The sequence below is a fragment of the Protomyctophum parallelum genome, assembly GCF_964188405.1.
Source record: "Protomyctophum parallelum genome assembly, chromosome: 8".
Taxonomy (NCBI): domain Eukaryota; kingdom Metazoa; phylum Chordata; class Actinopteri; order Myctophiformes; family Myctophidae; genus Protomyctophum; species Protomyctophum parallelum.
Window position 1 is genome coordinate 9,738,562 of NC_139703.1, and position 14,661 is coordinate 9,753,222.

Here is a 14,661-nt window from a genome sequence, read left to right on the forward strand (position 1 = left end):
TCCTCTGCGGTCCCGTCTGCAGCGTTTTCTGAAGCCCCGCCGCTGCAGCTTGCCTCTGAGGCCCCGCCACTGCAGCTCGCCTCTGAGGCCCTGCAGCTCGTCTCCGAGGCCCCGCCGCTGCAGCTCGCCTCTGAGGCCCTGCAGCTTGCCTCCGAGGCCCCGCCGCCGCAGCTCGCCTCCGAGGCCCCGCCGCTGCAGCTTGCCTCTGGGGTCCCGTCTCCTAAGTCTGCAGCGTCGTCTGCAGCTTCAGCTCCAGAGCCTGCAGCATCTCCTGTGGCTCCGCCTGCAGCACCCCTGGCGTCTCCTGCAGCTTCAGCTCCAGAGCCGGCAGCTTCTCCTGTGGCTCCGCCTGCAGCACCCCTGGCGTCTCCTGCAGCATCATGTCCAGCGCCTGCAGCATACCCGGCTCCGCTTCCACGGTCCTCCGCCTCGTCTCAGCCTCCAGGCCGCCCTCCGGATGACGTCACAGCCTCGTCTCGACCACCGGGCTGGCCCCCTGATGACGCCTCGTCCCAACGCCCGGGCCGCCCCCCAGACGACACCTCTGCTGCCTCGTCCCAGTCCCCCGGACGTCCCCCTGAAGTCACCAGCCTTGCCCCTGGCCATCATCCTGGCCGCCCACCTGAAGATCCCCTTTGCTCTGCCTCAGTTTCCCTCCTCCAGGCCCCCTCCACCCACCCTGCTCGTCCCTCTTTAAGGTTGTTGGACGTCTGGTATCCGTCCCTTGAGGGGGGGGTACTGTTAGGATCTGTCTCTCCACAGACCTGGCCAGACCTGGCAACCTCTGTCAGACCTGGCAACTCCCACTTCCCCTTCCACTCTGCAGCCACATTCACTCACCTGTCTCCAACTCCCTCGTCATTCCACCTGTGAACTATTTGTCAATCAACCTTCCCACTATAAGACTGGACTCTTTACAAACACTCACTGTCAGTACATTGTCATTGTTCCCTGAGCGGTACCCCGAAGTTCCTGGTTCTCGGTTTTGTTTCGACTTAAGGTTTGCTTTTTTGGACTCTTTAAACTACTGCCTTGTACCCTGGTATGTTTTGCCTTTTGGACTTAGTAGTTATTTTTGTATATTGGAAATGTTTGGGCTCTCCTGAGTTTCCTGAGATTACAGCTACTACTCATTTTCTCTGTTTACCATTTTTGTTCTGCCCTGGACTTTAATAAATACTTTGATTTTGAACTTCCTGTTTGTGGCTTGCATTTTGGGTTCGGTCATCCGCTTAGCATAACACCCTGTCTCTAATGCAGATGTGGGCAGCTTTGATGATGGAGAAGGCCACTATATTTCCACAATCACTCCAGAGGGCCACATTGCATACACTGTCAGGCAAAAAAAACCTCATATCTCCGTATTTTAACGTTCTCGTAATGAATGCCATACTTTCTGCTTTCTATGTCACACAAAAGTAGCTAATAGCAGATTTACAAGCTCAAAATGTGTCGCACGGACTTGTAGATCTGCTATCTTTTAATTGGAATCCTGAAAAGTTATTTAATTATTATTTAATTTCAAATGCATTTAGTTTACTTATGTTAACTTTATGAACTCTAATATAAATAGATAGGACATAAAAAAGACAATGAAATTGTAACGCTATAGTCATTAAGCTACTAAAATAGACTAATTAAAGTGTGTCATGTTTGCATGATTGGAATTGTAACAGCTGAAATATATCAGTAAATAATATATCAGTATTCTGATATTAACCTGCGGGCCACATTATGGGAAGGCCATCTAATGGCATAACAATATTATTACCAAGAAATGAGTTTGTGGGTAGTTAAAGCAAAGTTGTTCTTTACTTGGGGGGGAGGGGGGGGGGGGGGCTTAGGTAGACAGGATCGGGACTCGAACCCGTAACACACTATCATGCTGGATTACCAGCCAAGGTGCCTGGACAGCTAAGCCGGCCCAGGCCACCCCAACCAAATTCTAACACCAGCAATGAATGGAATTAATGAATGAAGGAAAATATCCATAATCAATTAATTCATGCATGATTACCAAAACCAGCTACTGAATACAGCTCAGACCATGGTACTAAGTTTTCTAATGGTTTCTATACTATTGTTGTATGTATTAAACATAAATCTTTAATATTCACAAATACTGTAACTTTAGTACTTACCAATACAAATACAATACAATTGTCATACTTTGTGATTGATTATTGGTTAAATGGAATGTCATGTAAAACACACAACATAAAACCAGAGAAATGTATGTATGCATATTGATTCTCTCATACACACATGCTGCCCTCCCCCCCACCACCACCACCACATCGTAATTACAAAATGATTTGACTAATACACTCGTATATCAAACTATATTCTACATCTCGAACATATTGCGATGCTGTCAGACAGTACCGTGCAATCTGTGATTCAAGACATTTTTTTTTAGAGTGACTAATAGTAAATAACGTGAAGCAACCATGCAGTTATCTCCTCATATAGATGTACAAAGTAAAGAACATTAGATAATTCCTTAAGCGCCATGAGGGGCGTCTCTGTAAACAGACCATAAATGTTCCATCAACTCAAGTGGGGGCCTTTTCAAAACCGTAGACACACAATCTATGTTCTTGTGTCTCGTGTTTTCATATCAAGGATATTTTTTTTACTGTGAAGAAGTGGTGTTTTATCCCCAGGTTACGAGCAACAACAAAAGAGACGGAATGATTAGACTCATTAATATGCCTGAGCTAGCCTGGGTGCTTGGCCCTATTCATTACTTTTATATTTACCTATGGGTAAGCATAGTTCAACAGTTTAAAACTACACTCATAGTGTAGGGGGTCCCTGCGGCATACTAGCGTCATGTCCAGGGGGTGTACTTGTACATCAAGCTGCCTCACGCTACAGAAACAGGAGATGGGCTTCATGGCTCGGCAAGGCTACTTACTTATGGCTCTTGCTTAGCAAAGGAAACACACCTACAACCTAATACACAGCTATGTTCTCCTCAAACAGTTATCAAAGTGAGCCTAAAAAACAGTGGAACATACAAGGTGTCTGTCTGACAGTGACAATATAAATTACAAATGAATCATTTGTCACTTACTTCCTGAAGAAGCTTGAGAGCTTTCACGTGTCTGTGGACAGAGATAGATAAAGAATTCAAAATGACAGTGCATAAACAATGTGGTAGTAAGACTTAATTAGTTAACGAACGGGAAAATATGTTTTATTATAGAACCATACCACCAGTGGTCTGCCATGTTTAGCCTTTTGAGGACAACTCAATGACAACTGGACATTACCGCAGACCATTTTCCAAAGCATACCGGTACTTTGATCAAGGAAGTCACTGGATTCAATTCATTTAAGTACTGTATGAAGATCAACTCAAAGTTTACTTGAGATACTAGTACTGTAGGTAATCTAGCACGCTAGATATCACTATGCAGTTATTTTTGCCATTATCGTTGCATTTTAATGCATTTTAAGGCATGGACTCAACTGATTTGAAAAGTCTAGCTGTAACTAGTCTTTCTAATTGTAAGCATGCAATGAAATAAAGCCAACATTGACTTAATTCAATTAAAGTTATTATTATTATTAATCATTCAGGTGAATTTGGTAGCGTTTTAATGACTGACAAAAAATACTATAAAGCCATTAATGGAAAAACTACCGGAATATGTATGTGCTGTATGTTCATTGTGATTGTAGCTCGCAGATTACTATGAAAACCTGCAAAACAGTCCGTCCGTCCGTCAGTCCGTCCATCACGCCTTCAGTCCGTCACACTTTGTAACACGCTCCATATATGGCCGTCTCCAACTCTCCATATATGAAGGTCACAACGCCTTGTGACACGCTCCATATATATGGTTGTCAGTCCGTCACGCCTTGTGACATGACCTCATCAAACCCTGTACACTCAAGACACGCTACATATGGCCAGACCTCATCAAACCCTGTACACTCAAGACACGCTATATATGGCCAGACCTCATAAAACCCTGCATATATGGAGCCGGCCAGCAAATCTACATCTGACCTCATGATATGAGATTAATACTTTAACTCCTGTTTCTCAACTGTGCCATATTAAGACGCTTGTTTCAGCACGCAGCACGCGTCTTACTGATATGTCCACAGCTGTGCACAGACAATGGCATGACCGGTTTTGAATTTCAAGTGATAATGAACATGAATTGAAATGTCACTTACAGTCTCTCTGTATCCACCAGCTCTTTGGCAATGTAAAAGGCTCTCGATCGACCATCGGGCTGTAAACAATAAAATGACAGTATTCACTTGGGGTGTATGGATCTAAAACACTAGTTCTCAATGTTGGGTCCGGAGACCAGCAATGGGTCTGTAACTCTAACGCCCTAACCACACCAAAGTGTCACCATGCAACTCCTTGGGTCCAAATGGTTGCAAGGAGTTAACGCTAAAACCGTCTTGACCCTTTGGTGTGGTTAGGGCTTAAGTGTGTTTGTAGGCTACACTTTGTACACTCTCCATTTGTACACTAAGCGGCACTATGTAACTTTTTTTAATGAATAAATTGTCCAATATGTATATGGTAGAGTATGTTACAAACTTACAATACAACTTATACAACTGGGGTGGCTGTGTTTTGCCTCCCTGCACTTCTATTGAGACATTTAGATTGTGTCAAAGGTGATGTCTCACCTAGACACAGGATCTGAATTTTGACCTGAATGATGGTCAAGGTTCAATTTATCCCCTGAGCAAGCAGGCAGGCTCCAATGGTAAAAATGTCCGCACTTTTGCAGAAGGTAGGATGTCCGCACTCATTCCTGATGAAGACCCGGAAGGGTCGAAACGTTGAGTCCTTCTATCTTAAATAAACTATTGGGAGCTTAAGAACGGTGTGCGGACATCCTACCTTCTTCTGTTACTCTGCCATCACCTCTCAGGTTCATATTCTGTCCAAAGAGGCCTAGCACAGGGTATAAAACCTTACAGCCAAAATGAAAGTGTTAACTTCTAATCTAACAGACACAGTATTTGCAAAGCCTCTAATATTTATTTCGCAATCAAAATATCTGTTTTGAATGTATATTGCATATATAATTGCTATCGGTAAGAGATGTTGTACCTCCATGTTTCATGTTTTCATGTGTTTTTTCCTCCCATCAATTAATGTCCCACTTTGTCGTCCAAGGAAGTCTCACAAGTATCGAAAATAGCCGTTACAAGCTCAGAACACAATTGCATGCCTTGCATGATACATTGCAGCTCATTGTGAGCTTGTAGTAGGGCTTTAAGCAACTAGTCGACTATTCAAATAGTCGACTAGTAAATCCACTAGTCGACCTTGCAGGTACTAGTTGACTAGTTGATAAGAAAGAAAAACTTTTTTTTTCTCCCGTTTTTGTAGGCCTCACGATCAGCTTGAATGCTAGATTATATAGTCACCAATGTACACAGTTTTTAAATGTACAAATATAAAATAAAATAAAAAGTTGACTAGTAAACTAGGCAACTAGTCAACTAGTAAAAATCACTAGAAGTGAAAGCCCTAGCTTGTAGATCTACTATTTCTATTTAACAACTGTCTGTGGGTTTTGAACCAATAAAGATTTGAAACAATAGCTAACTAAAATAACTAGTTTGGACATACAAGGTTTCCACCCGACAAGACATGCAATCTCAGAACAATCTCAGTTCTAATTACTCACCTGTTTATCATAAGTGCTCTCCACGCCTCCCTCCTCTTCCTCTGAGGTACGCCCTTGCTCTTCCTCACCCGCGGACTCCTTCCCAGCCTCTCCTGCAGCGCTAGCAGCCACAGAGCACACTGTGTAGGCTTCTGTGTAGGCACTGAGGACAGGTTCACATCACATCACATTAGAGACCATTTCAATCTGGCGTCCCATTTCAAAACAATGTCATGAAGTAACAAAAGTAAGTAAAGAAAAGTAAAGTAAGTAAAGTCTAAAGTACTGTATAAATCAGGGCGTCAGTGGTTAATGAAATGTGCCATACACTTGTAGAGACAGACAGACGGACAGACAGACAGACAGACAGACAGACAGACAGACAGACGCACGCACGAATGCACGCACACACACACACACACACACACACACACACACACACACACACACACACACACACACACACACACACAGAGAGAGAGAAATACGAACTGTACTACACTGTCTAGCCTGTAGTTTAGCCCTGATGAATGCTAATAAAGTTTAAGCACTGCCTGCAACATTAATGTTAAATTAAAATCATCTGTTATGGAGAAGAGCAATGTGTGATGAGTGATTCAACCATGTAGCAACATTGTGCTTGTATTTCAGTTTTCAAGACATCATTTAAGTTAACGGCTTGTATCGTGTGAATACTTTGTTCTCTCCATCTAGGAGAGAATAATCTAATTCAACCAATGAGATGAGCATTATGTACCTATGCTGATGTATCGCTCTAATCATCAAACTAATTAATGTAGTGTCAAAGCATGCTAATGAAGAACAAATAAAAGAACCAAACAAACTGCTTATGTGTACAGTAAGGACTGCATTATTATTATTTTATTTTATTTATTTCATAAATCAATGTTCTACTTCATCACACTCAAGTAGCAAAAATAGCCAATGTACAGGCTCAAAATATGTTGCTATAGATCTGTTTTTGCTATTTTTTATAACGTCTAACAAGCAGCAAACTGCTACATTCATGCCTTCCCTTCATCACACCCATACTCGACAGAACCCGATTCAGAGACCACATCACAACTTCACTGGCTCCCAGTAAAACATACTGATCATGTGCTTATAAATGAAAAATCTATCACTGAATGTTGTGCCAGAATGATTGTCATGCTTTACTGCAAGTGCCTGTGGATTTAGCAATGTTGAGGTGGAAATTAGCTACACATGATCAGCAGTTCAGATCTCAGTATAACACATATTGGTCCTTCATGGGTCATTAATGGTAATGGGATCCAGTTTTATTTGGGGTACCAGGGGGTCTTTAAACCACTTTCACCAGAATGTACTGTATGCTGAGTTTCCACCTTTCTAGCCGTCAAGATATTTCACTAGTAGCACTAAGATAAACTCTTTACTTTCAGGCCATTCCAGCCTTTGGCTTTCAGGCAGGGCTATATTGAATCATGGCCCCTGCCACTCTTCTTTTTGGTGTGAAGGCTTATGAGGCCCAAAGGCTATATTGAAAGTGATGAATTACAAACAAAGATATAAAAAAAAGATGATTATTTTTCTCCCTTTTTTCCCTAGGCTTTCTAGTGAGCCAATTTGTTCAGATGATACCACTGTTCTTTCCAAATGTCCTCTAATTGTGTCTGTGGGCAGAAACATATGCCACTAGCAACCAACCACTGGCAGTCTAGAAGATATTGCTTCACTATATTCTCAAATAAAATATGCATCAATGTATATAGAATGGTGCTCATTCTGTCATAAAAACTCACTGAGAATGTAATAAAAATAATATCCTATTCTAGTAGTGGATTATAATACTAATTATAATATAATTTGCTCTGCCTGAAGTCCAGAAACCTAATATCTGCCTTTGACCAAGGGGGGATTCCCCATTGTGTGAGTGCTGTCTGTTCCCCACTACTTTAGTACAGTACATTAGGGCAGTGATTCTCAACCTGGGGGTCGGGACCCAAAGGGGGTCCCCAGATGTTGGGGGAAAATTGTGAAAATAGACGATCTACAAGCTTACAACGCCTCACAGCGTCAAACAAAATGTTATGCCTCAACTCCTACATTCCAAGTGTTTGTCAGGGTGGTGGTCCAAGTTCAAATATGATTATTTTGGCTAGAAAAGGTTGAGAACCACTGCATTAGCGGAGCAGAGATAAACAACACCACAGCTGAACAAAATACTGTATCTTGTGCCAAAAGCTCAACATCTCTGCAGTCTGCACCCAAACCTGATGAACTGGGGTATTTCCAATTAATCCCAAACGTATTTTACTACAGAGAGATCCAGCCATGAGCATGCCATCCCCAGTAAATCCACCTTTCCCTCAGACAACACATACAATCACAGCTACCCAATATGCCATAACCATACTACAACTGCAACCTCTAAGAACCTGTTTCAATCATTCAATTCAATAACTGCACAACAGCTATTTTTGACCAAATCCTGGCTGTCATATCTTTACAAACATGAACGTTTAACATTGCATCACAGTATTTTATGTTTTCAAAATGTAAAACTAAAAATTGCCACTCCGAGCTTGTAGATCAGCTATTTTCGCCAATTGACAGACACAGTTGTAGAAGGAAGTAGATAGCACTTTATGTAAACAGATGCCAGCCAGGTGAGATAGATCAGACCTGGCAGACCTGGGGGCGTGGCCAGGAATATTATCTATAGTGTGTGTGTTTCAATGCACAGATTATAGATTTATTTTTAGACAAATCGTAATCCTAGTTAAATATGTCTATGCGACATGGCAACAAGCTTCGGCTTTTTGTGTATAGTCCAAGTTGGCGTTCTCGAAAAATGTATGGTACTGTTGTCTATGCATTTGATGTATTACCTCGTGTTTTCCTTGCTTACTGTAAATCGCTCTGGACTATAATTATATTATTATATTATTAATTATATTATATTATTTCACAGTTTTTTTGGGGGGGGCAAAACCAGCAAAATGGTAAACATGCAACAGAAACAAGCCTGGTTGTAAACAAAAGCTGACTAGAGTACAAACCAACACTAAGATTGTATCTCACCACCCCACTTCTGCCTGATTGGCTAAAGGGAAGAGCAATGACGCCAAAATGCTCCGACTATTAATCATCCTGAGAGGTGTGTATGATAGGGGCTGTGTGCGAGCAGCCATACAGGGGGATGGGTTCATGCATGCCTGTATGGGAGATCACAGAAGGTACCGTAACACACACTGTAAAAGACTATTCATTTACAGCAAGTGTAACATTCGCATGAACACCCCACTCCAGATTGTAGCCGGGCACTAAGAAAAGTCCACAGCCTATATTATAATATCCGATTCAATATGATGTCTCTACAATGTGAGTAGTTATCGCATGTACTGAGTTAGGCGCGCGCGCGTGACATTCAATATGATGTCTCTACAATGTGAGCACGCACGCACGCACACACACACACACACACACGCACACACACACACACACACACACACACACACACACACACACCTAACATCTGGTCCCTGGGAGCCTAATATATGTTTGAGTACAATACAATAAGGAAGGTATACAGTATTTCACTCTGTTTACACCCTGCCCCCTCCTACCACACACACACACACATGCGCACACGCACGCACACGCACACACACACACACACACACACATGCGCACACACACACACACACCCACACACACAGTCACACACACACCACAATCCATGCCTGTTGTGGTCACCGCAGCAAGGGACCCTCTTCTATAATAAATAGTTATAAATCCTCTACCCCAGGGGCATAGTATACACACCCAGTGGCCAAACAGTAATAAAAAAGACTACTGCTCAGTATAAAAGGGGGCATGGATCACTAATATTACCTCTAGGAGCATCCATCCATGTTGGGAGGTACTCTCATGCATTCTATCTTCCTTTCCTCTTCCCTCAAACGCACGCACACATGCACGCTCCCACGCACACGCACACGCTCACGCACACACACACACACACACACACACACACACACACACACACACACACACACACACACACACACACACACACACACACACACACACACACACACACACACACACACACACACACACACACACACGCACACACACACACACACATACAAAGAACACTTTAGGACTTCCTGGATTTAGAAGAGTATGGTATCCAACTATCCATACCTTTCAGGTTCCTGTTCGGGTGACTGCGTTTTGCTCTCAAACCCCGGGAAGCTGCTCATGTCCACATAACCGTCCGTCTCGTTAGCGGACGACAGTCCCCGCATGGGGTGGTCAAAGAACTGCGGAACGGGCCTCTGGCGTGGCACCTGAACATTCTCGTAGTCGGAACTGATGGCGGGAATGTTCTCGTAGTCCGAGAGGCTGGCGTTGGGGAAGGAGATGGAGCGGGGCTTCGTCAGAGGAAGAGGAGTGAAGGCCACGCGGGAGCGGTCCTCGAATGACTCCACGCGGCCAACGCCCCGATTGAGAAACGCGACGGAGCCCCCTTTTCTCTTGCCGTCTTTGTAGAACAGGAAGACTGAGGGGCTCTCCGAGGCTGCCGGAGCCTTGGCAGCGGAGTGGCCATCGAGCTGCGGAGACTCTCTGGCACCGTGTCTGTCCGAGGCCCCCCCCAGCCTGCTGGGGGCGCTGTGGAGGCCGGGCTCGGACGGGGGCCTGCAGGACGAAGGGTTGACGTCCGCCACAGGTTTACTTCCCGTCTTCCTCCTGAACTTGAGCATCAAGAAGCGCTTGAAGGAGGATTTCTTCTTGTCTTTCTCATGGGAGTCGGTCTCAATGAGGAGGGACGGGGAGCTCTTGGTGATGGGCCTCTTTGTGATGTAGGCCAGCTCAAAGGGGGGAGGAATGTCCACCACGGACGTAGGTGTGGATGGAAGCGGCGAGCGCTGGGAGAGGCTGCTGACGGAGGAGCTGATGACGTAATCGTCCCCTCGCTCCCTGCCCCTGTACGCGCCCAGAGGTGCGTCCCGTCCCTCCATGGAGAAGGAGCGGGGGTACATGGACACACCCAGAGGCCTGGAGTAGCTCTTGCTCCTGGGCATGTTTAACAGAGGGCTGCTGCTCATCGCCGGTCCCATTTGGCCAAATCCCCCCAAGCACAGCTTCTGAAAGTTGACCTGAGAGCCTCTCTCACGTGGGGTCACATAATACGGTACTTTGGCCGACAGCGAGCGGGAGCGCATCACCATGGCCGAGCGTCTGTCGAATGGGAGTATGTTCTCGCCCTCTGAGTCGTGCCCCGCCTCCTCGTAGACATGCTCGTCGCTAAGGTCCTGCTCTGTGTCCGTGGTGGTGTCATCGAGGAACGGCACGATGTGACCCTCCAGGTCCTCGTCATCCCTGAAGACGTCAGAGTCATTTGGGGAGAGCAGCCGGCTTCCTGACATATGAGCATATGTCAGGAAGGTGCTAGCCTCTCTGGGCACTGAGACAGATACCAGCCTTAACCTCGACTGGGAGTGAACCAAGAAAGCCTCTGCCGCATCAAACTGGCATTCTTCACTTTGGACAGAGCGTTTCTGACAAGGTATTTTTGCATGTTTGTCACTGCTGTCCTCCAAATGATTTCCTATGTCCACGTAATCTTCAGAGGACATGCACTCTATCTGTGCATTGTCTACAGAATCCTCCTCACTAATGGCCTCATATTCACAGAGCGATGCTGGATGTCTGTTTGCCAGTGAATATCCCTGCTCATTTTCAGGTAGTTCATGAGATTTGTCATCTGTTGGGCTCGACAATGTCTCTATAATGTCCTCAGAAGAAATGTAATAAGGCTCAAGGGGAAGAGAAACCTCTATGCAGAGATGTCCATCATCTGTGTTTAAGAGCAGTTTTTCCTGTCCATGAATAATGGAAGATATATGAGTGTGCTGCTCATCATTGACAGAGCACATCTTTAAGCCTCTGGCTTTTTCCTTGCCTTCATGACTAGTACACATCGCCTTCAGGGAATTACAAGTGATGCCACAATCAGTCAAATCTGGTGATCTCTCTTCTGCCTCCTCTCCCCCCAAGAACGATTCCTGTCTGGTGTTTTTATTCTCACAGGGAACAATAACAGGTTGCTCTGTGAGAGACTCGGCTGAGACATCTGCCGTGGACTCTGCCTCCTCGTTCTGAATCTTTCCACCCTCTCTCATCTCACTGTCCTCCCTCCTAGGTGCTCCATCATAGGAGCAGCAGCCTGCCTCATCCTCGGTGCTGATAACAGAAAGGTCCCCGACTGAGAGGCCATCCGTGTCGGCTAGTGCCTCGCCTGCGTCACAACCCCCAGCATCACTGACTTCCATTGCTTCCAGAGAGTTTGCCTCCTCTGTTACACCGGTGTCAGATAATCTCCAATTCTCCTCCGTCTCCTGAATTGAATATTCTTGCAGTGCGCTCAGCTCTTCTTCCTCCTGCTCCCATGAGACAATCTGTCCTGAGCTGAGGCTGTAGATGCCAAACTGTAGCTCCACAGGTGACCTGGCCTGGATAGTCTTGTTCAGAGAGTCCTCTGGTTCATTCTCTTGATCCAGCTCCTCATCCGAAGGCAGTAAAGACCCGTTAATGCACTCTTCCTGGGTGCTTAGATCCACAGGGTCCCTCCCATTAAAATCATGTAAAACCTTGGGTTTAGGGGCTATAGGCGGTTTGGGACCCCTGGCTGCAGAAAAGGCTCTTGACATGAGAGGGGAAGGCAGCTTGAGGCTGGCGTGACAAATGAGTCTTGGCTTCGGCGCAAGGGGAGGCTTGGTGTAGTCTAAAAGAACAACAGGAAAAGGAAATTGTAAGATTACAGTTTAAAATAACCTATGGATATTTTGTACTATTGCTATTACTGAGCTCTGCAACTGTCTAAATATTCTGAGTTGCCCACCACAGATACATTTGCAATTACTATTTGCAATTACATGTTACAGATAAACAATTATTAGAAAATGCCATGATTAAAAATGTTAAAACGTAGGTGTTGGAATAATAATCCTAAATGCAAATGTTGTGTAAGAACACAATTAACACAGAAAGGACTAAGTCATGCTATTCTAGAGTCTCTAATTTTTACATAAAATAGGATAAAGTACCTGGGAACTGGATTTTTAACATGTGCACTCTTTGAGAAACACAACCTTCAACAATAAGGGGTTTCCCTGACTCATTTCCTGTGATTCACTGGAGAGAAACCCTTTTTAGACTATAGTCTTTACTGATACAAAAGACAAGGTCGGAACAAAAAACAAAGGACGAGATTTGTACGGTATGCTGTAGGCTACTGTATGTAAGCATTAATTTACACAATACAGTCAAAGTCCTGAATCCACTGACATCATCCAAGACCAATACTTATTGGTTCAATAATTCATTGATGGCAGAGTTCACACACTATCTTGTGATCAAGATTTAAAAGTGTATGAATGAAAATTTTATAGGAAGATGACCGGGGACAATATACACTACACTACCATTTCTTTACATTTCTTCACAACACTTGAACTGACCATTTGAATTAAAAAAAACATGATTTACTTTACACACACACACACACACACGCGCGCGCGCGCGCAGAACTGCGCGGCCTGGTATTTCTAAAGTAACCTAAGTAATTATGCTTAAACGGTAACCTTATTCCTAACATTATAAGCTCAGTAAAACTGTGCCTAAACCGGTCTATACCTAAACTTAACCCATGTGCCTAACCCTAAACTTTTTATAACCTTATTCTCAGTAAAACAATAAATACCACACCCGCGGCACCGAGCGGTCGGCGTGAGGTCAGCGGAAAAAATCGAGGGGCGAGATGGTTTAGGGGCGAAGTAGGCCTACCTGATACCATCTGTATAGCTGTCGCTGTGACTTACTTGACTTTTGCCTCATTGCAATATCAATTACAACAATAATAGCCTAAATCAGTCAATGCTGTATTTAGTGACAGTCCAATTCATTATCGTCTCTTTCTCTGTTCTCTCTGCTGTAACTTTATTAACTCTCAATTTTAAAAGCATATAGTTAGTATAGCTACCATATGTCAAATTGTGTAGATTCAATATTATTATGAATTCTTACCTGTAGTCATTTTAGTGTCGCAACCATGACCAGCTTCACAGTTGTTCCCAAAAATCTGTAACTCTGGTATAAGTAGGCTAACCTACTGACGACAGATGTGCGCTCTCCTCTCCTCGACTCTTCCGAGTCCCGATCTCTCCCCGATCCTGATTCCTCTTATTAAATGAAGTGGTTTAGTCTGTAGCAGCAACAACACAACAGCCCTCCTCACTCTGTGCTGCTCCGCTCGCTGACCGTGTGTGTGCGTGTGTGCGCATGGTACAGTATGGAGGGTGGACGGGTGGTGGTGCAACTGCAGAGCAGAGCCGCTCCTCAGACTCAGTCCTCAGAGTTTCCTCTTTGGTAGAGAATAGATCTATGCAGCGCGCAGAAATGTCTACAGTGACAAAAGCTGGGAGAAAAGTGACAGGAAACAGTATAGGCTACTGATTTCGTGCTTTGGGATAGGCTATGTCATGATGGATAGCCTTCCTTTGGATCAAGAAGGTTTTCAGGAAAGAAGAAATGAAAAATTGACTTATAGGAAAAAAATATATAGTCTGACTTATTCAAAAAGTGCCTCAGTCAACACACAAATTTAGCTAAAGTCATGTTTATCTGTCTTTATTTACAGGGCTTGACATTAAGGCTTGTCCGCTTGTCTTGGACAAGTAATAAATCTTTCCGGACAAGTGCATTCAAATTTTACTTGTCCCTGTGGCGCTCCTAGCAGCCAAGCATTATTGTCTGGTTTTCCTAATAATCACCTTCCCAATATTGTTAATAGCCCTAGATAGTTATAGCCCTCTGTGATCTTACGTACATACATTTCATGTATTCCAAATACCCAGCCATAGATCGGTCCTATCCGTGCACGGTTGGCAGACTGACCACGTCAGCATTTAAAGTATGCACTGCGTGTGTACTCACCCAGTAAAATATCCCC

The 14,661-nt window shown here is 44.3% G+C and overlaps 1 protein-coding gene across 7 annotated transcripts in view; it reads right to left on the reverse strand.

Annotated features, from left to right (window-relative positions):
* The window catches only part of fgd5b (FYVE, RhoGEF and PH domain containing 5b), a 39,203-nt gene extending 25,245 nt beyond the window's left edge, over positions 1-13,958 (reverse strand). For all 7 annotated transcript variants that reach the window (XM_083771807.1, XM_083771806.1, XM_083771809.1 and 4 more), the window contains exons 1-5: positions 13,737-13,958; positions 9,852-12,435; positions 5,679-5,820; positions 4,195-4,253; positions 3,080-3,110 (exon numbers count right to left, since the gene is read on the reverse strand). In XM_083771807.1, coding sequence (XP_083627933.1) covers positions 3,080-3,110; positions 4,195-4,253; positions 5,679-5,820; positions 9,852-12,435; positions 13,737-13,746 — 2,826 coding nt within the window. In that variant the 5' untranslated portion in view covers positions 13,747-13,958. The remainder of the gene's footprint in view (positions 1-3,079; positions 3,111-4,194; positions 4,254-5,678; positions 5,821-9,851; positions 12,436-13,736) is intronic.
* Positions 13,959-14,661: the final 703 nt, after the last annotated feature.